The following is a 25,930-nucleotide window of genomic DNA, read 5'->3' on the forward strand; positions in this document are numbered from 1 at the left end:
ATAGGTGGAAAAAGGGTAAATTTTACTACAAGAGGATCTTACCAAGCAAGATGTTTTGGAGCAGTAGCTTCGTGGAATAGTGAATTGGCAACCCATTCAAGAATACAAAAGAAAATCCAAGGCCACAGTCCCGGCAAATACACGAAGCACTTTATAGAGAGAAAACGACGTTCGAAGGAGAATACACAAATGTGTCGAAAAAAAAACTAAAGTATAATGAAAATACGACAGAAAAAAGAAAAAAAGTTACAGGGCCCGATGAAAATTATGGTCAATTGGAATTAGAACCAGATATGCCACCTGAAATATTTGAAACGAAAAAAGAGGAATTTCTCAAAGAATTATCTTCAACGAATAAGGAAGAGCTCGAACGAAATACGGTAGGCCAAAGCAATAACAATCTGTGGGCAATTGAAAGACGTAAGCGGATAACGGCGTTTAACTTTGGAAAAATATATAAGCTTCGGCAAAAAACTTCAGTTACGGGAGTATTAAACTCTTTACTGTACTCACAATTCAAAGGAACTATGGCCACAAATTATGGAAAAGAAAATGAAAGCCTAGCAATAGAGCAATTTTCAAAAAAAACAAGTTTGCAGGTATCCGCTTGTGGGCTATTTATCGATAAAACCAAAAACTTTTTAGCGGCAAGTCCGGATGGCCTTATCGGTGAGGATTCTATAATTGAAATGAAATGCCCTTATAGCATAGCAAATATGTCACCAGAAGAGGGAATTTTTCGAGGATCCCACCACTTACCCGCCCCGGTATAGGTAACTTATGGTTACCCCTTCAGGGCTCTTGCAAGGACGCTAATTTTTTTGTTAAGAACGACTCTACATTTAATAAGAACGAAGCTAAACCGCGAATGTCCCCGCATACGTTTTTAGGGAAGCAGTCTGCGAGTGCTTACTGTGTACAATGTTAGTTTGTTAGTAGATTACTTGCCTCTGTTTCTATGTTAGTAGAAGGGGAAAAAAATAAATACAAAAATAAAAACAACTGGTGTGGACTGTTTGTCTACATAGTATGTGCATAGTAATTTAGAGAAAACAAAAGTATAAACGAAAAACATCTGGTGCTGGTCCGGAGAGGAATAATCCACATTCTTCTCGGCGGTCCCGAGGCGAGTCAGTTGGTGATTGGGTTGATCGGTTACGAAGTCAGGGGACCGCTCCTCTTAGCCTATTTCTCGGTGGTGCCCTGAAGAAAGTGTAACTGGGAGCTGGGGGAGTGGATACCCGAAGACCCTAGGGAGAGATGCGTCGAGTCGTCGGAGGCGGGGAGGAAGATCCCCTAAGGTCGACCGACCATCCCTCAAACCTGCTACTGTCCTCGGGGGAGGCGCGGTAGGTTTGTGGATATCCTGTTTCCGGGGTCTGTCCGTTGGCCGTATGAGGGGACGAGGTTTATCCACCCCCTTGTGGGGAAAATGGACATTGACAGAACATTGATGTTCAGTTTCATCCCGGACTCGTGTTGCCCCTAAAGGTGTCTTCTATATGGGTGTATAACCTGAATAACAAAATATAAGAAAAGAAAGCAGAAGAGAAATGTGAGGAAACTATAAAGAAAATTATGAAGCAAAAATAAAACAAAAGTATGAAAGAACGGAGAATTGGTAGAAGCTACAATTTCCGTAGCAAAAAAAAAAATATATATATATATATATATATTATTTGTCATTCCAAGGTATCCACAAATAAGAAGAGGGAATTGCACAAAAGATAATTGATTACTGTAAATTGGAAGACCATTCTTTAACATTAAAACGGAATCATAATTACTTCTACCAAGTACAAGGCCAGTTACATATTACTCGTCGTAATTATTGTTATTTTGTTGTGTGGAGTCCAAAAATAGTCCTGTATGAAAAAATTGAGAGGGACGATGAAATCTGGCAAAAAATCGTTCCACTGTTAGAAAATTTCTACCACCAATGCCTTTTACCAGAAATAATTGACGGTCGCATACCAAGAAATTTACCGGCGAGGGAAAGGTCTGGACCATAAATTGTTTTAATTTCATTGTGTAGATGTTAAACAGTAATTTTTTTACAATAAAGCGTTTAAAAACAAAAAATATTAGATCATTGAAGAAGATTGAAAATGTCAAGTGATGTAGGAGGTATTCCCAAAAGTGCATTTTTCTGTAATAATATAACGTATTAAAAAAGTTAAATAAAAACTAAACTAGTTATGTGTATGTACCTAATATGTAGCACAATAAACAATATGGTGCCTCTTATACATAGATTTCAATATTCATTTGTATAATATGATATTATAATAACATAATCGATTCAACAACATAAGGTAGATGCATGTACCACTGAACATACGCTGTACCAGCATTCCAACAAAAGATCAGTGGTGTATGTACTTACCATCACACATTTTCTTGTAAAATATAATTTAAAAAAAAAAATCTAGAACAATATATTTAGTCAAATATAATTTTTTTTTGGCTCGGTAGTTGTATCTTAAAAAAAGTGTCCTATAAAGGGATAATATTATGTTGAGTACAACCTTCAAAAGTTATCAAAAAATATTTTAATTAATTTTTGTGTTCCATATCCAACTCGGCAATACGGAACGGAATCATCTCGGGGTCTGTCTGTAACAGGTGTTTTTTTTTTCAATTTTTTTCCATTAATTTATTTGACGTAAACAAATTAAATTTGTCACAATAAATTTAGTAAATAAGCTCGGTAAGTATTGGCACACTCAAGATAAGTCACCAAACAGAAAAATAATTTAACTAACTCGGGTACAGGATAACTCGGGACATGACAACACTAGTGGACTAGTGTATCGATATAATTATTGAGAATGTCACATCACTTCGTTGACTGTATACGTATTCAACAAAACCCTCTCCCCCCCCCCCCTCTCCCCCCCTGAATAGTATTAATTATTTAAGTAGAGTTATAACAAAATATTATCGATGGTTCCAGTGACAGTAGGGGAGCCGGTTTCGTGTAACTGGGAAAAGAAAAACAACCATCTCTATGTTGAAGTGATTTGAAGTTTTAGCAAATGCGTTTTCCAGTTTTCTTGCTTGTCAATTAGAGATGGGCGAAGCGGTTCAGTTGAGGGAGCCGGTTCACTAGTTCCCGTTCACTTGAAAGATCCGCTTCAGTGAACCGGCTCAATTGAGCGGGTCAATGTCGCCGTTTTTCAGTTGCAGTAATTCTGCCCACATATTCCCCACAAATATTCTGCGTGAGCGTGATTCCTCCTTTCATTATTCGAAATCCATGGGGGGGGGGGTTGTTACAGAATTTCTATAAAACACAATTCCCCACAAAAAAATTCAAGATACATACTCCTAACGAAATATTTGAAATCCATGGGGGGTGGGGGTTGTTAGAGATTTTCTGAAAAACATAATTCCCCACAAACTACGTACTCCCCGCAAGATATTTGAAATCCGTGGGGGGGGGGGGGTGGCTACGGAATTTCTATGAAACATAATTCCCCACAAAAGTTTTGTTAAAATACATACTCCCCACAAGATATTTGAAATCCGTGGGGGGGGGGGGGTTGTTACAGAATTTCTGTGAAACATAATTCCCGCAAAAAAATTTCTACGGGATTCCATTTCAAAAATTTCCTCATAAAAATCAAGTGAACCGGCTCACCGTCCTCGAACGAGTGAACCGGCTCATCATTCGCCAACAAGTGAACCGGCTCACCATTCGCGAACGATTGAACCGGCTCATCGTTCGCGAACAAGTGAACCGGCTCATCGTTCGCGATCAAGTGAACCGGCTCACCATTCGCGAACGAGTGAACCGACTCACACGAACGAGTGAGTCACTACTGATCCGAGAACGAGTGAGCGGCTAATTTGGGAACCGGATCTTACGGATCCGCAAAAAGATCCGGTTCACTGAGCCGACTCGTTCGCGAACGACTCACTTCTATTGTCAATGCTTGAGCAGTGAGTGTTCGTGAGTGGTTAATTTATGCTCAAGCTTCGAGCCGCTTAAGCCCGCTTGAGCCCGTTTGCTAAGTTTTCTTTGCCAAACCGGTTGTGCTATCGATGAAATAATTTTTGTCAATAACAGGCGAGCAAAATGGCTCCAAATTTAAGTAAATTAGTTACAAATCCAAAAGTGCAAATAATTGGATCAGTTTCGGCACTTTTCGTGGCATGGTATCTCAAAAATGGATATTCCAAGCGAAGGTAAGTTTGACGTTTGCGAACAATTATGTGTAAACTGATTTCGTAATCCACAAATGAAGTAACTAGCAATCAAAAATAGGAAAATTTTAATTATAATTTAACGACCTTTTATATTCGCAGTGTCATGTCACTTTTGATACATCTGATAACCTCGTGATATAATTGTTAAGTCTTAGAATTACCTAATCTTAGATTGTGGTTAATACTTAATATTTTGTTAATTTCTTGCCTCGTATGTACAATTCAGCACACTTATATTTAAAAAGGTCATAACCCCAGGGCCCGATGCGGCATGCCCCATTACTCATTACTGTGCAAGCAACCTAAATTCTCTGACAAGCAAAACAATTCTAAATCATTCGAATATTGTCAGGTGCTTAAATTTTAACTATTTCTTTACAACAATCAACATAAGTGGTTGATATTTTCCATACCTATGTTTTAATGTAATATGTTCTAGTAACATACCATTTTATGTTTTGAATAGATTTTATTAGAAGTGGGACACCTAGTGCAATATTAGAATTAGTTTATCTGCAACGTATAGTTCGGTTTGCTTGCCACAATCCAGATATCCTAGCTTCTAATTTGGCCATTAAATATCTGTTTCTAAAATTATTGTGCAAAAACATATAATATTTGCTTAGATAATCATTGAGCTCTTCTTATTTTGCAATTTTACGTTTTTGCATATCGCTAAGCTGGTTGTGTAATTTATACACACGCTATGAACCTAATTGGTTCTAAGCTTAAAATATTAAAATCTATTCCATTATACCTAATTATTTCTTTGGAATTTTAATAATAACCAAACTAGATAGACATTATTGTGATAAGTTTATTACTTTGAAACTAAGCAATAGTATATTTTAATTTTATTAGGTTTTACTAATCACTTTTCATAAAAAGGAATTAGTAAAACTACAGAAAGGCCATTTTATTTTATTTTATTGATACGCGATTACATGTGGTTTTTTGTGATATTTCACCCTCCATGCTAGGGATGACCCTGTGTTATGGCGGGTGAATTTTACAATTTGCGGATATAGAATCTATACTTTACTATAATATAAATAAGAAAAATGATGGATAGCTAGTTTAAAAAGTTTTTCATAATAATTTGATAAAATGCATGCATATTATTATTTTCAAATATGATTATTTTTCTCTTATTCCGCTTCACTCTTAATACGCAATATTTCACTTTCATATAAATGGATTTAGCTTTATTAATTCAAAACATGATTTATTATGTCGGGGGAGACGGAAAAATACGCACTTTTAATTTTAATTTCGTTTATTAAGTCACTTACGCGATATGTCAATTAGTATGCGGCGCCGTTATAGTCTCAGCCGACGGCGACTATGTTCATATCAAGAGTTGGATTATATTCATAATATTGTATTAGAATTAAATCACAAACCAGTCTATACAAACCTAGCGTAGCCCACAAACTACTTGAAAACTGGGATATAACTCTAAAGGGGACGCGAGCAGGCGTTATTAAAGGTTTTCCCCAACATTCATAGTAACTTTTAGTAATAATATAACTAAATTCAAGTATTAATTCAAAGTAAACATTCCATATTTACCCAAACACGTCTTGCTGCTCTGTAATGTAAACTTTTTGTATCAAAATTTAAAATTGTATCCATTTTTAGTTTGACTTATAGGTAGTGTCCATAATTTATCATCGATAAAAATGTAATAAAAACTTAATTGGCTTATCTCGTCCAAGGCAAATTCGATATTATAGCGTTGAATTAATAATCATAATTCACACATGTGTGTCTTTCTATTGAAACTGGAAATGCGAATCTTAGATCTTTTATTTTTTTTAAACAACAACCGACCTTGGAAATTGTCGATAGATGAATGTAAATACTCGGCTAACAAATAAGTTGAATAAAGTATTATATTATGTATTTTATTTAAATTAAAGTAGTTTTTCCTTATTGTAAAATAAACATTAATATCAAGCAAACATCCTATTATAAAATGCCATGTGTAATTTTATTGTGGTTGTATTTTAATCCATCTCTCACACTCGAGACAACTGAAAAGTTTATATTCATTGCAAAATACTATTTGTAACATAACCTAGCATATAATAGTTAATAGGTTCCTTGGTCCCTAATTATTTCATGTTATAGCAATAGTATATTATCCCGTACTGAGTAGGTAATTAGGTAGAGAGATTACATCAATTCTTGGCGATTAAACCCAGTTTTATAGCAATTTATTGCTGATAAGGCAAATCTAATATGTAAGTTGATAATGCCAATAATTATTATTTATGTTTCTTTAAAATTATCGAGGGGTAATTACAACAGCTAGGTAACTCCGAAATCAGCAGAAATGAGTTTTGCACAGAAAATCAGAACTACTTTATTTCCTCACTCGTGTACGCACAATGCATATTAGTATGTGTTTGTGGCCTACACAAGCGAAGAAATATAATGGTTTTATGTGTAACTGGAAAAAAATTGATTTCAGTATTGCCTAGTTGTAGTAATTACCCCACGATATTTTATTTATTTGCGCTATAAACAGTCTTTATACATTAATATTTTATAGTGTTTATATCATTGCGCAATAAAATAACGGCATAAAAAATTTAATACCAAATTAAAAAAAGAAAAATACATAACAATGTAATAGCTACTAGTTAAATATACAATATGCAAGTGAAGGACCTTAGAAATAATTTTAATATATTTATTACCACCTCCGTCCACATGACCTTTCGCTGGTATATGTCACCTCCAATATGGCCTTCAAAATTGGCTAACAAGTACTACTAGTCAATCTGAATACTTCAGGCTATATATTAGGCGTATTAACAATCTAATACAAGCTACTAGTTAAATATACGTATAATATGCAAGTGAAGGACCTTAGAAATAATGTTAATATATTTATTACCACCTCCGTCCACATGACCTTATGCTGGTATATGTCACCTCCGATATGGCCTTAAACATTGGCTTACAGGTACTACTAGTCTATCTGAATACTTCAGGCTATATATTAGGCGTATTAACAATCTATTATAACCTATTAGTTAAATATACAATATGCAAGTGAAGGACCTTAGAAATAATGTTAATATATTTATTACCACCTCTGTCCACATGACCTTTTGCTGGTATATGTCACCTCCGATATGGCCTTAAACATTGGCTTACAGGTACTACTAGTCACTCTGAATACTTCAGGCTATAGATAAGACGTATTACCAATCTAATATAAGCTACTAGTTAAATATTCAGTACACAAGTGAAGGACCTTAGAAATAATGTTAATGTATTTATTACACCTTACACCTTTCTTATTTCTTATTCATAATATTCAAACGAAACAGTCAATTTATTTAATCTTAGGAATTAACCTAGCTGGAAGTAGACAAATGTGTTTTAGATGATAAATAATATACAATAGACACAGTGTCGTTCTTACGAAACTCGCAAATCTACTTTACAATGAGAACCCTTTCAATCAGAAAGCAATCTTTTTTCAATCTGAGTATTTTGATTTTTTAAACATTTTTTTTTGGCAACTAAAGGGTTAAAATACTTTTGGAGCCAGGTATATGCTTCGACGAATTATAAAAATGTTAGTTGGTATTATATCCCTAGCGACTGATTTTTTCAAATTTGACCTAATAACTAGATTAACTTACTAAACTATTCTTCGGGCTAATTTGTTTGCTTTTGGGAACAACTTAAATGGTTCCATTGAAATCGTTGTATCTGTCATGGTGAGAAATGTGATCTAAACTTATTTTATGTTATTAACTTATTACTTGTTTTATGGAATAGCCCAATGCGTGTAAATGAATAAATAAATAAACGGTGTTAGAGAGAGAAAACACCATGTTTTATATTCAATTGTAGAATTTAACCACAGAAGAATTAAAATGTGCACCTTTATGAAACCAAAGGTTCTGAACACAATTTCAAATTAAATTATGAAACTTTGTAAATTTTTAATAAATTATTTTTAAAAAACTACAAAAAAAGTGAGGTGACAATGTCATTTGTAATACATTTGTAATACATTTGTAATACATTTGTAATACATTTGTCTAATAAAATGTATGTGTTTTTATATATTTTTTGTTATCAGTAATTTTAGCTACAAAAACGTGAGTGAGCCATTTTCTTTTTTATGTTCGCATTAAAAATTTTAAAATATCAAAAATTACATTCTTATTTCGAATAATAAATTCATCCATTTGAAAGCGTATTTTATCACCTTTCAAAAACAGTTTTTATGTTTTGTTACATTGAGAAATATTAATTTATTTATTTATATGCTTAAAAAGGCTTTTACATAAAAGTGATACATGATGCAGTGTACGTACATAGGAGAATATCTTTCTGTATTATATAGGAAATACTAACAGTATATAGATGCATTTCATTATAAAGTAGGTACAAAATAGATCTACGGATTACAAGTATAATGAGAATATATTAAAAAAAAAAACTAAATATGAAACAATATAATTAAACGTAAGAGTAACATAAAATAAAATAGACACTAAAATAATACTCCATAAAAGACAAAACACTTGAAGTTCCTACATTACTTAAGCTACTATAATTTGTAGGATTCAACAAAGTGCTGGTATAGATTATGCTTAATTCTATGAATGGAGTCAATAAATGTATCAAGAATGTTATATTTTGTCTTGTATTCCTAGTCGGCACATGGAATTTAATAGTGGCAACGATGGCAGGACTGTCAATTAAGTTGTTAATGACTGTGTACACCACCACACCACATGCTTGCACAATGCACAATGACACCACAACCAGGTCTGAAATAATTCTCCTGTCAGGTTTCCATTTATTTGGATATTATTGCAAAGCAGAAACACTCTGACCTTCCGTCAAAATATGGCAGAGGTCTGAGGAGTTAAACCCCGAAATCCACATGCAACACGATATCAATTACACTACAAGACCGCATAATAACCCAAAAATTAATCACAAATATCATTTTAAAAATTTGAAATTCATGCAAAATTTCTTTTTTTTTTTTTTTTTGGTACAATATTTTACATTTCTTAGTACAATTTAGCAATGTTGGCTTCACTGGTTGGCTCACCCGTGTTGAGCTGCTATGCTGATTATAAAGACATATTTTATTATTATGTAAAGTAAACGCAAAATCAACAATGCTATAACATCCATAAGTTTATAGTTCAGGGTCAAAGAACATGTCTGAGTTTTTTTAATAATATATGCAGAGGACCTATAAAAAATCTTATGAAAAATGTAGACAATGGCAGTACTGCTGTATGTCTTTAATTTAATGATATTATGGTGACTAAACATTCAATGTACATTTCCGCTGTGTTCAAGTTGAATATCATCAACCAGCATAAATAACTTTAACATAGGTCATATAGTTCATTTCTTTATTCAATAAAGTGAACATTTAGGACGGATTGTTTCGTAGAATCTGAACAATTCATCAAATTTCAACGTTTATTTTCGGGTTCTGTGAAAGACTTAGTCAAGTTCTGTTTTTATATCATTTTAGGCTAGTAGCTTGACAAAACTGAAATAAAAACAGAACTTGAAAAAATCTTTCACAGAACTTGAAAATGAAGGTTGAAATTTGATGAATTGTTCAGATTCTCCGAAACAACCCGTCCTTAAAAAAAAAAATACATATCATTTTCGATGAGTACTTTTATTAGAGACCATTTTTTATTCATTATTTTGAGTATTATTTTAGAATTAGAATAAGGAAGTTGAGTAAAATATATTTTGACTTTTGAAAAATATGTTCCTGTCGACCAAAAAATGCCCATTCTGAATATACACATATAATTCCATATTTTTACTCTCATAATTAATAATTCATAGCAATCATATTTGCATAAACCAAGTTCAACTTGAAATAGGGTAAACTTCATGTCCTGGGTCCCTTTTAAACTTTTTGTGGCATTTTATGTAACGGTGGAGTGCATTGTTATTTCTCTTTGACCAGGGGCAGGAGGTAGCTTTTCAGGTGTAGATTAACACTAGATATCGGATTATGTGCACATGCATGCAAATATGCACTACCAATACCAAATATGCAGTTTTAATGCTGAAATAATTCCTAAATTCATCGTGAAAGTTAGGAATTAGTGTTCTGGAAACAAAAAAATTCTTTGGGAAATATTTGATTTTCACAGAGGGCCAGCGATATTCTCGAGCAAAAGAATCAAATTGTTTCCTCATCTATATACATGTACAGTGAAACCTCTATCTATTGGTTTTAAAGGGACCTATCGAAATAAACGATGAATGCGGGAAAACAATGAATGCGGGATTAAGAGGACAAAACACAAGGAGATACGATCCAGTAAAGATACCGTCCTCCCAATCTGCATAACCATTGGTAGATTAAAATTATAAGAAGAAAATAGTTTTAGATGTAAATAAATGTATTTATTTAAAAAAAATACAAAGCTAAACAGAACCAAATTTTTTAAAAAGTTTATTGCATTGTAAATACATAATCTTTCATGGACATTTGTTTTTTTACTGTTTTATTTCCGCAAGTCAACAGTATATTTTCAGCTTTGCAAATGATATTCTTTTCGGCATCAGTTATTGAGTGTGCGTAGTAGAAAGTTTTCAATCTTTCAAAGAGTGTGCATGCTTCTGAAAATGAAGGTACAGGCAGGGGCTCCTCTTCATCAATAACGACCTCTTTTGTTGTCTCCGTCAATCTTGCGTCACACAAGCTTTCGATAGTTTCTATCCCACAAGTTGGAATATTGTCGTCGAAAGTAACAATATTGTTAAAATTTGTCAAATTTGGTACCAAGAGATAAGAATTTTCTCCAGTTCGCTAAACTTTGATTCTTTACTGGTTTTTCTAGTTTTCGAAGATTTTCCGCACTTTTGAATTTGCTCCCGAATTTCGTTTTTTTTTCACGAAAATAGAATTTATCGCGGATGCCGCGATTTCTAAACGCTTGGCTATATCGATACGTTTTTCAGCGGGGTTTTTTCCACCTCTTCGATAATTTTCAATCTTTCTTGAAGAGTATGTACTTTTTCATCAAACAGCTCATTTCGAAAATAGTTTAAAAGCTCAAAAAGGATAACTGCAAACAATCCACTAAGTTCGGGTATCTAGCGACTGATGGCGGCGACAAACTGTTATTCTTTCTCTTTCTCTCTCAAAAGTTTCGCGCATCGTAACGAGTGCCGTCTGGCGCCGTTTAAACATAGACAAAAAATATCAAATACGCGACGTAATTCCTACGATGAATGCGGGAAAATGGTGGACATAGAAACGATCGATGCGATCTATTTTTGTATGAAATGAATTCGGACTAGAAGAAATAAATGATACATCCGGGAAAACGATTATTCGAGGAACGATAGATAGAGGTTTCACTGTATATATAAAACTCTTATTTCTGCACTAGAATTTGATATTGAGATGAATTATTGTAGTTTTTTTAACAATAAATATGTGGAAATAAGTGAATGCTAGAAAAGGCAGCAAAATGGGACGGCATGCGATCATTCTTCAGCGCCTTTCCTTGGAGTGCGATCTGCTTTAGCTCAGAGGACCCATCAATCTGTGCACGCGAGAAGGGGGAGGTAATCATATCTGCGATGGATTGCTACATTCCCTTCTCTGTCAAATCCTGTGGAGCAGGCACAAAGCCATGGTTTGACCATCGCTGTGCTGAAGTGGTCAGACTAAAGAACACCGCTTATAATGCACTCTGGAAAATTGGCTCCTTGGATAAACTTTCGGATTGAAAACGGGCAAAGGATTGCAAGAGAACTCTAAATAGAGCTTAGATTTTCTCACGAAAGTGGCGCTATACAAATAATCCAGTCATTATTATTAAGTATATCAGACCGGCTCATGTATCGAGGCTCTATAGAAGCCCGAGTAAATCTGGCTTCCAAGAAATTGGGCGTCTTGTATAGGGCTAGCAGGTTCTTCAATAGTAACGTCCAACAATTGAATTTAAGAGTCACCTCTGGGCTGGAGCCCCACAATACTTGATAAACCTAGTTATATCTGTGCAAAGGAGGGAGGTCCATCTGATTGATAATCCATTGTTAACAGACCAATTTCCGTCTAATGCACAGACACAATGTGGGAATGCTGAATCTGTTCTTCAGGTATTTTAATGGAGCCTGCTCTAAGGAGCTAGCAGCATTGATCTCCAGTGCACTTGTGTGAAACTCGACGTTCATGAGCGGAATACCGCTACTTTGACTCGTTTTTGTGTAAGACGGCTTGTATGTGGAACGAGCTATCGGTATCCGTTTTTCCTCCTTCATATAATCCGGGCCTCTTCAAGACTGGTATTAATAAAGCCCCTCCTACAGCCCCTACCTTAACCAGCTTCACAATTTTGTCCAACCGGGTGGCACCATAGCTTCCCTGCCTTTACACTGTACAGACAGGGGCGCTCTTTTGAGGTGCCACATAAATTTTTTCTTTTTAAAATCAAATAATTATTTGTGATAAAACGGGGCGTACATGATGAAGAAAGAAAGAGGCATGACGACAATGTATGATTTGGAAGTGATTTGTTAAAGAAGTCGATGTCACCCGAGTATATAATGTAATAGTATTTCCACTTTTAAAATGCACCCAGTTGGCAGGTAAACTAGAATTCACAACTTCAAACTTTACCCAAAACCATTCTTAAGACCCCGAGCACCACAGTAAACTATAAAATTAATTTGAACATCTCTTATTTTGAAGAATAACATGGCTGAAGTATGCATTAATTAAAGGTGAGAAAAGTCTCAAATGTTCACAGATGTGTATATTATAATACCATGTCCAATTATCACCACTCATCATGTAAACCTGAATCAACAAATTTATGAAGTACAATCTCTCGACAGTTGCAAATAAAAATTAGATTTTAAGTAGGCAAACATTTTCTTAGGATAGAATGATTAAAACTATATTTTTTTTAAAAGTTCTTCAATTTACAGATACATTTTTATCAGAACTTTGTAATTTTCTTTTTAATTATTTTTAGATTCATTTTTCTCAAATGTAGGCTCTGCTTTTCAGCATTTATGGGTTGCATGCCACTGAGTGGCGTGAACAGAATTTTCAATCAGGGTAGGCAGTAGGAAAAACAGCAAATAAATCGATACTCAAAAAAACTTACCACAGAAGCGTTGTGTTTTTGCTAAGCTGCTGGCTTTAGCCGCTGTTGGTTAGTATTAATTTCCGAAGCTTTATCAAATATCATTAATTTATGTATTTATGACAAGTCAATAACTGGATCTATATAAAATTTCCGCATTTTTTTCGATTGCACAATTACAAATATTTCATTTGTCATTTGAATATCTATTTCCTGCCTTTATGGTATTGGTGCTGCGATTATTATTGACTTATTTTTATGTACGGTTAGATTACTCGCGATAAACTTATAAATTATTTATATTCGAATGAGGTAGGGTAGGCAGTGCTTATTTGCCTATGTTGACTGCTCGCCCTTCATTAAAGCATTTAACAATAATTTATGTTCTTATAACTTTCCAGCTTACCCAAGTCAAAGAAACCGCAGCTCAAACCGGAGGATCAAATCCAATACATGATCGTGGAAAAGAACTCAAAGAAACCGCGGCCGCAGGTGGACGCTAAGTTCTTTGCGCAGTTCAAGAAGCTCCTGAAGATTATGATACCTGGCTTCTGGTCCAAAGAATGCGGGTTCTTATTCCTCGTGGCCTCATCACTGGTGGCGAGAACCCTCTGCGATCTGTGGATGATCAACAATGGGACACTCATTGAGAGGTATTTTTTTTTAAAGAAAGACAAACATTCCCTGGTTATGAATAACCTGACTATATTTGAAGGATGCTTGGATTGAACCAGAGGCATTTGACAACTAAGCCACTAACCGGTCAAATTGTTTACTAATGGTTCATTCAATTGACCGATCGATGACTCAGTTGATAAATTCGTTGGGTTCCCACCCAGGTGTCGTGAATTCAATTCCTCGACTGGCTAAGTTCTCCACTATTGCATGGGCAACATCTTCCGCTTTGATTTTGCGGGATGACAGATAATGAAGAGATTCATACAACCATGCATGCTCTTTATAACTACAGTGTTGTCCCGCTTTCATGCACTCTCTCATACAAAAGACTTCAGTCGCACATTCATTATATTAACGATGCAGATGCTATTTCGTTCAAAATATACAGATAATTTTCCATCTAGTATGCATCCGTCTTAAAAATTGATGGTGTGGTGAAATAGTACATAATTATTCTAATGGACAAATCTTTAATCGACCAGTTCGGTATATACATTGAGCTCGGCTGTTTTATGCATGGATAATATTATTACAATAGATGTTATAATATTATAGAACTAGCTGAATTGTCTAGAAACTGAACTGGTCTGAAGCAGTCTTCATTTTTATGTGGTGTAATAATTATAGTGTATTTTCTTAATTGGCCTGCTTTGATTTAATTACAGTTGCATAACTGTTCCATTTCAATGATAGGTTAGTAAATAGTGCAGTAAATTTCACTAAAAACATGCAAACCAAAAGGTTGAGCATATGCTAAGGCGCAGACCACGCAGCTGAGTGCAGAGCGGGACAATGCAGATTTTGTAAACACAGCGGTGCAGGCGCGTGCAACGCAGATATGTGTTTGCTCTAACCTACGCTCAGTTGTGATCGCGGCACAGTTTCAGCAGGGCGCGGGCGCAGGAGGGTAATATTTTGTACACTACGTTTGCATTAAATTCTCACAAATAACCAGCGCCCAAGCTGAACTAAGCTGTGTCGCAGCACATGCTGGTCACCGATTTCTGCCTTGTCTGTCCTGCGGCAACATTCCTGCTCTGTACTGAGCTGTGCGGTGTGCGTCTCAGCATATGCTCATCCTATTCTTCATCCATTTCTGACTAGTGTTAAATTTCTGGTTCCTTACTATAATGGACAACGGGGGAGAAAGTACATATAAAAAAACCACTGGATTTACGTAAAATAACAGTTTGAAAATCCACTAATTTCAAATAAGTATGGAGGCCGAATGCTGGAGTACTATCTTCCAGTGATTTTTGATAAATTAAAAAATAACTTTGCATTTGAGGAAAATGAGAAACCTAGCACTAAAATTGTAAAGATGTGGCTAATAAAAGAAAAATCCATCTATTTACAAAAGAAAAAGAATAATAATTTCATTTTTTGCTAACCCTTAAGATGGCTAGTATTTTGTAAATACCTCAAAGCCAAATATAATATTGGAAATTAAATTTGAAATAATTTACAGGCATCTACAACGTCAACGTTTTACTTAGGAATTTTCATGGACAATATTGAAATGCGTTCAAAACTTCTAAAACCTAGCTCTGAACACTGCACATTTTTATTCATTATGTGCATCTATATAAAAAGGTTTACATATTTTTTTTTTGGCTTTGCCTGTCTCACTAGGAAATCCTGTGCCGAGACAGACTAGTTTACAAATATTTTATAATATTAAAATAAAGTACATTTTTCAATAAAGCAAAAATATTTGACAAAAATTTTCAGGGTGGTAGGTAGTGGTAACAGTAAAATTGCAGTGCACCTGAAGGTAGTCATGATTTCACTGAACTACTGTTGTAGTTGGTCGTATCCTAAGGGTTACGGTAGAACCTACAGACAAGCAGCCATATGGCAGCTTTGCAGGACCACTTTTTTTACAAAACCTCGAACCGCCGTTTGGTGGAGTTCGAATGTTTCGAGAAACTCTACAACCACCAATTAGCGTATGCGTCAATATAACTATCAATGCTCAATCCATGAAAATCCAGCAACTGTCGCGATGTGTTGTTTTTGTACTGGACCTGTGCTTGAATGAATCAAAAATTGCTGTCTGCATGCCGTTTTGACTACCTTCTTAACCTTTTAAATGCCAGTAGGTAGAAGTGTAGATGTGCACAGCAGGTCAAGAATGCGAGTTAACTCGCTCTTGGCACAGAAGCGGTTAAGGTTTAAAAGTTATAGCGTGTTGAATATGTGTGTCGGAGTTTTCCAGGTTTACGTATTGATGTTTTCCAAGCCTTCGCCGTCCAAGGCTGGCAATGAACCTGTTTAATATTACTGAAGTTCAAAAAAAATTAGGTAAATAATTATCAAACATTTATTTATTTCAGTGCCATTATTGGAATGGACAGGCCTTTATTCAAAAAAAGATTACTACATTTCTTCTACGCAATGCCAGTGGTAAGAGTTTTTTCCCTCAAATATATATACATTCTGAAATTTTACATCATACTTTGAAAATATCCACACAATAATATTTGATAGATATTACATTATTTGTAAAAAAAAAAAAATAACCCTGAGGTTATCTTATATTGGAAAAAATATTTGTACAAAGCCCTTTAGGTTATTTGTCAGCAAAACAGCGCTATACAAATCATCCAATTATTATTATTATCAACGTACAATAAATTCTTTAAGTTTTGGTGAAACGTGAAAATGCTACTTAGTAATCATTTTGGAGATCTGCTTGTTATTTTTTTCATCATTTGTAACAGTAATGTGGGGCGGGCCCTGTGCAGGCGCAATTGGAGCAGTCTGCTCCGAGCCCCGTTTGTCTCGGGGCTGGCCCTGCAATGCACTTCCTTTTTGGACTGCATTACCAATTTTTCCAGTGTTCGCAGGCCACACAATGTGGGTGGAGGATTCCCATTGAAATCCATGTTTTTAACATTTTTCTATTTTTGATTTTTTTGAGGTGCACGCCGTTCTTAAAATTTTATCAAAAACTCCCTGGAGCCATCCATCCTCCTGTCCATATGTTTGGGAATATTTGGTGTTTTTATTTTATATTATATAGTGTCACTTTATTTGCAGATATCTTTAGTAAACAATGTAATGAAATGGAGTATAGGAGAATTGAAAATTCGACTCAGGACCAATATGACTTACAATCTATACAGCCAGTATCTTAAGTAAGTATTACATTTTTTACCATAACAATCAAATCGATGTGATGATAATAGAAAAATTATGAAATTATTGGATTTAATTCAATCCGTTTTGTTTTCTTGCAGTGGTTTTACATATTACAAAATGTCCAATTTGGACAATAGGATATCAAATGCCGATCAGTTGCTCACCAACGACATAGACAAGTTCTGTGAAACTGTCACTGACCTATACAGCAATGTTTCCAAGCCTATACTGGATATAGGAATCTACGTATACAGGTTGACTGTCAACCTGGGTGGACAGGTGGGTTATCTTACAATATATGTGCATATTTTACTAAATATAATCATAAGGTGACATTCCCAATGAAAGATGTTTTTTAATGTTTCAACCTGATGGCCAAGAACACCCTTGAAAGGCGGAAGTCAAATACAATAAGAAACGCAAACAGGCATGCTTGGAGAATTTCATAACATTTTTCTGCCATTACTTTTATTCTCTGTCAAGGTTATGGACCTAGTGGTTACAACGGGGGTTTGCTGCACCACTACCTACTTCATTTAATCTTTTCATTTGTTGTTCACAGACTCCAGCCGTGATGTTGGCTTATTTATTCTTTGCTGGAGTTCTGCTTACCCATCTTAGGAAACCGACAGGTAGTGAAGTCATTTATCTGTACATAAATCAATAATTTTACCAACAATTTATTATTTCAATTATTTTACTTGATGTTGATGTATTTGCCCAAGACTTATTGCAATCTTAGCTCTGCCACATTTTCAATTTTAACACTTTGCTTCTTTATTTATGTAGGTATTATATTTATTGTTCTAAAGCCTCTGACATTTTGCAATGTACTGCTGTTAGGAAAATACAGAATACAGATTCCACGGTAAATCTTTTCAAATTACATTTGATTCTAGATAAATTCGCTGTTACTGAACGTATTACTAAATAAAGTACTGATTTTGGTGCATATATTGTATTGTTTGTAAATCGACATATGCAATTAAATATATTAAAATTTTGATAAAGTTTTTAAAGTCACTTATCAATGGTTTTTATCTTACAACTGTAATTACTACTTTAGACGAAATTAAAAAAAAAAAACAAGTTTACTTTTAACAAATGTATTAAAAAGGTTATGTTTATTATATATAAAAGATCAAAAAAACTTTATATTATACATTAACCTGATTAGCCCTGTAAAGATGTGGTTTACCTACCTATATATATTTATACATAATTTTTATTTCAGCCCGTATGACTGTGACTGAGCAGAAACTAGAGGGAGAATTTAGATATATTAATTCAAGATTGATCACAAACTCTGAAGAAATTGCTTTCTATCAGGTAAATTATTATATTCATTATTATATTAATTATATTCATTATTCATGTACATTATGTACCTTTTGCGGCTACATTATGTAACTTATTGAATGCAACATGCTAAAAGTTGTTAACAGAACCTAACTGCAATAGCCATTGATATGTTTTATGAACTCTACAACTTTGTGTAGTATCTAGGCTAGCTAACTAACTATGAGTTTATTTAACGAGTGTGGTGTGGTTTTAGTGCGCCCTAGTAATTTAATTTACAATCCAAAGCCCATAACATTTTACAACATCTTGTGGCTTTGAGTAATGAACCATAAATTATTATGTATTTACAGGGAAATAACCGAGAGAAACTTACACTGATGGCGAGTTTCAACAAACTGAAGGCCCACTTAAGGAAATTCCTGGAGTTTAGAATATATATGGGAGTGATTGACAATATAGTAGCCAAATGTGAGTCATTTCAAAGGATTTATTTGTTTGAAAAGCGATATAATATCATTAAAAGCGGTGAAATAAAAACTAACCTTAAGACCTGGACTCCACTGCCATTTACAGTTGCTAAAATAAAATGCATTGTTTCAAATACAGGCGCAACCACAACTAAACAACTTGAACTAGATTTTTGGTCTACGCGATTAACCAAGCAGCTGGAAATCGCAGTGGAGTCCAGGCCATAAGTTTTTATAAGCCATAAGTCCCAACCTAGTTTTTTTCATCACTTTTCAAAAATGTGTTGATTTTTACCTGTGACCAGCGAGTCAAGATTTGGAAACAACTCTTGGAAATGTTTTCAAGTGAAAGGATTTCTTATAATATTTTTCTCATCGGCATTTTCTAGTCATAGAAATTACACATAATTATTTCATTGTTTTAGACCATTCTAATTTTAAATTTTAACCGTATTATTGACTTGTTATTTATTTTGAGTAGAGTATTTGTTTATAAATCTGTATGTACATATTTAAACGAAACTAAATTGCAGAAACCTCTTGGATTTATGTAGGTACATAATATGTGTACTTATACATATTATACTCTTTGATTATTTTAAATACAGTTTGTGTATTTATTGCAATGTTTTATTATATTTGTAGATTTTGCAACTGTTATTGGATTCTATTCGGTCTCTCTCCCATTCTTTGTCGCTGACCACAAGCTGCTGTCTGTTAACAAAGGTGATAGATTTAGAGTAAGTATTTTGCAACTGTTATTGGATTCTATTCGGTCTCTCTCCCATTCTTTGTTGCCGACCACAAGCTGCTGTCTGTTAACAAAGGCGATAGATTTAGAGTAAGTATTTTGCAACTGTTATTGGATTCTATTCAGTCTCTCTACCATTCTTTGTCGCCGACCACAAGCCGCTGTCTGTTAACAAAGGCGATAGATTTAGAGTAAGTATTTTGCAACTGTTATTGGATTCTATTTGATCTCTCTTCCATTCTTTGTCCCCAACCACAAGCTGTTGTCTGTTAACAAAGGCGGTAGATTTAGAGTAAGTATTTTGTAGTATGTAAGTATTGCTATACTTCCTTCAAGTATTTTAGTTCCTTGCCATTCAGTTATATTTCTGCTTGGTGTTAATTGGCTGCTTCTTGATGAATTTTTTATATTTACAGCATTACTACACGTTTGGGCGCATGTTAGTGAAACTAGCTGAAGCCATTGGAAGGCTCGTACTGGGAGGCAAAGAACTGACGAAGCTTGCTGGTCTCACGTCTCGAGTCACTGAACTGATGTCTGTGCTGAAGGATCTCAATGATGGCCATTATGAAAGGACCATGGTAGATGGTTCTTCCGCTCTTGAAAGTGGATCAGGTTATTATTTTTTTACTTACTTAATAAGCATTAAAACCAAATCTTTGCTTCTCCTTTGACACTTATCAACTCATAAATTACTTAACTATGTATGCACTAATTCAATTGTGTTGGTAATTTAATATACCTAGAAAGAATTTCCATAAACATCTTTTGCCATCATGGATGGCAATCTTCCTTTATTTATATTTTACCTAAGTTTATTTAATATTTGTTTTGTCACCATCTGTAGAATAGGTACCCCGCTAACTACTCTCTTGGATTGATTCCAAGAAAATATGGTGGAGATGGAAGAATGATCTACTTCATATTATGGAAAAAGCTTCAATGTCTGAAGGCAGTCTTTAATTATTTACAAATATTATAATGAAAATGATTATTTTCCTTTATAGGTAATGAGCTCATGCCATTGATTCCAAACTCGGGGAAGATTTCATTCCAAGACAATGTGATAAGGTTCACCAATGTCCCTCTGGTGACACCCAACGGAGATGTTCTAGTTAAAAACCTTTCCTTCGAAGTAAAGTATGTTTCAATCCAATAATAATAATAAATTTAACGATATTTCAGCAATACGCCGGTAGTTTAATATTGTTTTCTATTATTTCAGATCCGGTATGAATGTGTTGGTCTGTGGACCTAATGGTTGTGGCAAATCCAGCCTCTTCCGAATTCTCGGAGAACTGTGGCCGATGTTTGGTGGCACCCTAGTTAAACCGCCTCGAGGAAAACTGTTCTACATTCCTCAAAGGCCTTACATGACTCTTGGAACTCTAAGAGATCAGGTATACATCTTATTTGGATCAGTTACGCGTGCCCATGCTTCATTCTTTATTAATGTCTGAACACTGGAAAACATAGTTTAAGAAAGACGAGAGATCGGGAAAGAAATGAATGTTTATTTTGGCTTTCACCCACTAAGGGTGATCTCGGCCATACACAATTAACATTTTTTCTTATAAACAAATACAGCAAATGACAGTATATATTTGAGTATGTAGTTTTAGGTTGCATAATATTAAACAAGAAAGAAAAAAATGTATTCTCTTGACTATGCAGAGTGACATAATGTAATGCTAAATCAAAAATACTATGATTTGTTTGCATGTAACAAAATAAACAAAATAATAGGTTATTTATGTCTTCAATTCTCAGCTATCGATGGAAGCTTAGCTATTACATTTATTATACAGTCCAGTATAAAATCTATTCATCGTCATCAGCGCTACACACCTTGGAGAGTTCTGACCACCTTTAAGAAATGCCTCCAATCGTGCTGGTCACCAGTTCCCTATTCTCAAGGATGTGGTGTTTGCAATCTCACCGTCCACTATATTGATCGCATTAGCTGGTCATCAGGTGTGATAATAACAATGTTTTTTTGTAACCAGGTCATCTATCCCCACACACGCCTCGAGATGACAAGACGAGGTCGCACTGACGAGGAACTCCTAAAGTATTTGGATATTGTGCAGTTGTCATACCTGCTAACGAGAGAGAAGGGGTGGGACGCCATTGCAGATTGGTTGGACGTGTTGTCCGGAGGGGAGAAACAAAGAATCGCCGTAAGTTATTCACTATGTATATTTGCTGATGTATTCTTTTTTTTAATTTTTATTTTAATTGAAATATTTTGATACACATGTATGTAATGAACAGTTACACAAATAAAATTACTATAATGTGCAGCAAAAAATTCCACGAAGGCAAAAATGTGTGTAATTATTATCACAATTCTGTGGTAAGAATAAAACATAATATAATTATTGTGTACATTTTCTTCTAAGTTAAATAATATAAAAAGAGGAATACTAAAAAGTGAAAACAAAAAATAACATAAAATATTACATTACATATCAGTCATAAAAATGAGGTACCTGCTAATGTTTATTAAAAAGAAGTTTTACAAAACTATATAAATATTTTGCTATTGGTACAATCAAAAACAAAACTTGATGTAAGTAAATGCTAGTACAGATGGCGTGTTGCAAAGTGTATTGTAGTCAGATTTGATTTATTTTTTTATAATAGTTGATGTTGACGCTATATGTTCTCTTCAAAGGGTGTGAGTAGTGAATTGTATAATTGTTTTCAGATGATAACTTCTTTATTTATGAAATTAATCTTTTTTTTTCTTCAGATGGCTCGATTATTCTACCACGCTCCACAATTCGCAATCTTGGATGAGTGCACCAGTGCCGTCTCAGTTGACGTAGAAGGTTCCATGTACCAATACTGCAAAACTGTAAGATTTCTACTTATATTTTATTTAATGTCTATTTGCGATAAATCTCTATTGCTTTCAAATGTTACCATAGCTGGAGAAAGGGATCTTTCATAATAGTGACCATTCTATCCTTCCCGTCTTTTTACAGAAATTAATAGTTGTTTATTCTGTTTCCAGGTGGGCATCTCCTTGTTCACAGTCTCCCACAGGAAGTCTCTTTGGACCCACCATGATTACTTCTTGAAGATGGACGGAAGGGGAGGTTTCAAGTTCGGACTCATTGCTGAGGACACTGAAGAATTCGGCTCATGATAAACCAAATGCACATAATAAGACACCACATTACAAAATTATTATGTAATACATAATACTGTAAATATTGTTCATAATATTTGACTGTGATCTTATAATGATGTTTTTTGTGATGGATTATTTATGACTTTATACAGATTTTTGGTACAGACCACTAACTTCCAGACCGTGAGGTTGCAGATTCTATTCCTGTAAAAATGTAGTTATATTATTGAATTATTTCTGTATTCAAAATACAGATATTTCAGACCGGGTATTATTATCAATTATTTTTTATTTGTTTGGACGCCTTACGAAAAATTGTTTTTAATGCTTTTGAAAAAGCATTGATTTAATTTAGTGTGCCCATTTTTATTTATGTTAAGATTAATCATGTGAAGTACTTTATGAAAGACTATTGAAATGAAATTCTTACATTATAATCTATTGTTTAAGTAAATAAAACTGGATGTGTTTCTGACTGGTCTCTAAACCATCCTCACCCGTTCGATGAATTTAAATCAAACTACATACATTTTTATGTGACTTTTGTCGGTAAAACATTATTTTAGTGTATTTATAGGCATTCATATCGATAGACCAGCCAATCAGGGAAAGGAGAACACACCGAGAGCGGGTCTCCTTTTCCATGATTTTCATTGTAATAATCACGATTTATTACTCAAAAATAAAATCTGCTTATGAATTAGTACTTTTTACAATGGCGCACAAACTGCTGGCTGCATACAAATTTAACTACAAATCTCAAACTGCTCTGTTAAAAATTTACATTCAGATCTTGCGCAGAAAAGTCCCACCTCAATGGACTGCTCTGAAAACCGTTGCCTTACTTTGGCTACCTTTACTCTTCTGGGCATGGTCTGTTATTTCAATGTGCCCTCTTGGGCGGGCAATTTAACGACTTATGTCATAGTTTATTCAAAGAACTCTCAAAGCCTCCCAATGCCAAAAAATATGGTCACATGCTTTGCCTCCAGCTTGTCGAAATGATAGCCTGATTTTATGTTAGGGCAAGTCTATTAATTTGGATGTCTATGAGTGTATTCTATTTCTTAGTTTTAAAAAACATCTTCATATTGCTTCAGAACATTCTGAATCCTGGACATAGGCCGCTCTATAAAAGTAGGTACTTAGAATGACATTATACTATCCATTGTTATTCAAAGAAACATTTATGATTACTTTTGGCCTTCTATAGATATATTTTTCATTCATTCAACATATGAATGTTAATATTCCCTTCATAGATTATCATCATATTTTAAGTAAAATAAATTTACATATTCTTTTAAAAATAAAAATATTTAACTTTATAATTATGTATGTACCTGTTTAAAATATTTTAAATCAAATTTATATCTTTATAATCGCTTAAGAATTTCGCCGTCTGTAGTAAGAGGGACTATTTAAATATTATGGTTTAGGATGGGCCTAACAATAAATATTATTTTTATGTAATGTGGTTGTTGGTAGATTTTATATTATGTAATTATTACCTAAGTTATTGTAATTGTGTTGTTATTTTTAAAGCTGTACGATGTATAATTATACATAAATACTTTGTTAAATTACTTATACTATCGTATTCAGCTGATACTTTGTAGTTGTTCATTACAAAAATAAAATAATAAAGATTATTCACCATTTTCTCGATAACTATCCATTGTAATAAAAATACTAGCAATAGGTTGAAAATCGGCTAAACTATTCTCAGCGAGAGCTCGTATGGACGTTATTGACGATCGTCCTCTTCCTTCTCAAGCGTCTTGTTTAATAACTTGTCTTGATAACGAAAAAGACAAGATAAGATATGTTGACGTCACATACAATCTCTCGCTGGGACTGGAATAACTTGTCTGATATATATATTTTTTTTTTTTAAAAGAAAGACAAACATTCCCGGGTTACGAATAACCTGACGATATTTGAAAATCTCCTACTACCACCACAGTAAGCTGAAAATATTGCTTGTGTTGTGATGGAGGACTTAGCCAGCCGAGGAATTGAACACACTACGCCTGGGTGGGACCCAAGCGCGATGTCAACTCGGCCACCGACCGGTCAATATACAGGGTGTATCGGCACGTACCCGACAAACTTTAACCAGCTATTCCTTAGCACATTTGGAGTAAAAAATGTTATGGGCGCTTTGCTGTCCGGTAACATTTTTTTTCCATTAAAAACAAAAAAGAAATAAAAAATCCACACTCCGTCACTGTCATTTGCATTGTATCTCGTGTTCACCATCTGTTATTAGCAAGTGTGTCAAAAAATGTGTTCTCGCTCTTTCGTACACACTAAATAATAATAGTTAAAAATGAGACGAATGGTGCCGTGCCATTTCGTTTGTGATTGTAAAAGCGCGCCAATGTAGGTACGTACGTACATTATTCAACGAAACTCGAACAAAATATTGCCAGATGGGTTTTCAAACTTTGACAAAGTATAAAACATTGGTGACATGTGGTGAAAATATGAATAATACATTTTTTATAAAAAAAAAATGTTACCGGACAGCAAAGTGCCCATAACATTTTTTACTCCAAATGTGCTAAGGAATAGCTGGTTAAAGTTTGTCGGGTACGTGCCGATACACCCTGTATATAACCACTATTCAAAGGTTTAAGTACCGAATAGTAAACTTGAAAATATATTCATTGTCCTATGGATAGTGCTTTTGACATTTTATCGAGAGGATGGTGAAATAACTCCTTAGTAAAACACCACTTCATTTAAATATTAACTGTACCTCTCCACTCGTTGCTGTGGCTCAGTCTGACTGTGCAGATAGAGAAACAATAGCGTATTTTGCTATTGCGTCCAACAGATGGCGCGGTTTTTACCTGTTACAGGTGACAACTATATAATATAGGTATATAAAAACACATGTGTATTAGAATGTAACGCTGTGCCAAAATTTCAAAGCAATTGAGATTTTGAACAAACGAACATTTACATTTTTGTTTATTTTTAATAAAGTGGCGTTTTATTAAGTGGGATTCTTTTATTTTTAAATTTTTTATTTCTTTATTTAAAATGTACAATGGTGTATTGAAAAGGTTCTAACTCGTGCATCCATCTATATTTTTCT

At 34.2% G+C, this 25,930-nt stretch overlaps 1 protein-coding gene across 3 annotated transcripts; it reads left to right on the forward strand.

Annotated features, from left to right (window-relative positions):
- Positions 1 to 3,945: 3,945 nt before the first annotated feature.
- Positions 3,946 to 24,902, forward strand: Abcd3 (ATP binding cassette subfamily D member Pmp70). Of its 3 annotated transcripts, none has more exons than XM_089633058.1 (16): positions 3,946 to 4,191; positions 13,745 to 13,996; positions 16,358 to 16,427; positions 17,064 to 17,161; positions 17,264 to 17,444; positions 17,728 to 17,797; positions 18,400 to 18,494; positions 18,818 to 18,935; positions 19,580 to 19,660; positions 19,762 to 19,775; positions 20,102 to 20,300; positions 20,693 to 20,825; positions 20,911 to 21,085; positions 21,692 to 21,865; positions 22,441 to 22,545; positions 22,705 to 24,902. In XM_089633058.1, the coding sequence occupies exons 1-16, from the start codon at positions 4,082 to 4,084 to the stop codon at positions 22,837 to 22,839; spliced, it is 2,010 nt and encodes a 669-aa protein (XP_089489184.1). In that variant the 5' UTR covers positions 3,946 to 4,081; the 3' UTR covers positions 22,840 to 24,902. The 3 variants fall into 3 exon arrangements, with proteins under 3 accessions (XP_089489184.1, XP_089489189.1, XP_089489176.1); XM_089633063.1 differs by lacking the exon at positions 19,762 to 19,775 and adding an exon at positions 19,863 to 19,876; XM_089633050.1 differs by lacking the exon at positions 19,762 to 19,775 and having other exon boundaries at positions 19,580 to 19,674.
- The last annotated feature ends 1,028 nt before the right edge of the window (positions 24,903 to 25,930 follow it).

This window comes from Hesperophylax consimilis, chromosome 1 (assembly GCF_061612785.1).
Source record: "Hesperophylax consimilis isolate HC1 chromosome 1, BYU_Hcon_1.0, whole genome shotgun sequence".
NCBI classification, from domain to species: Eukaryota; Metazoa; Arthropoda; class Insecta; order Trichoptera; family Limnephilidae; genus Hesperophylax; species Hesperophylax consimilis.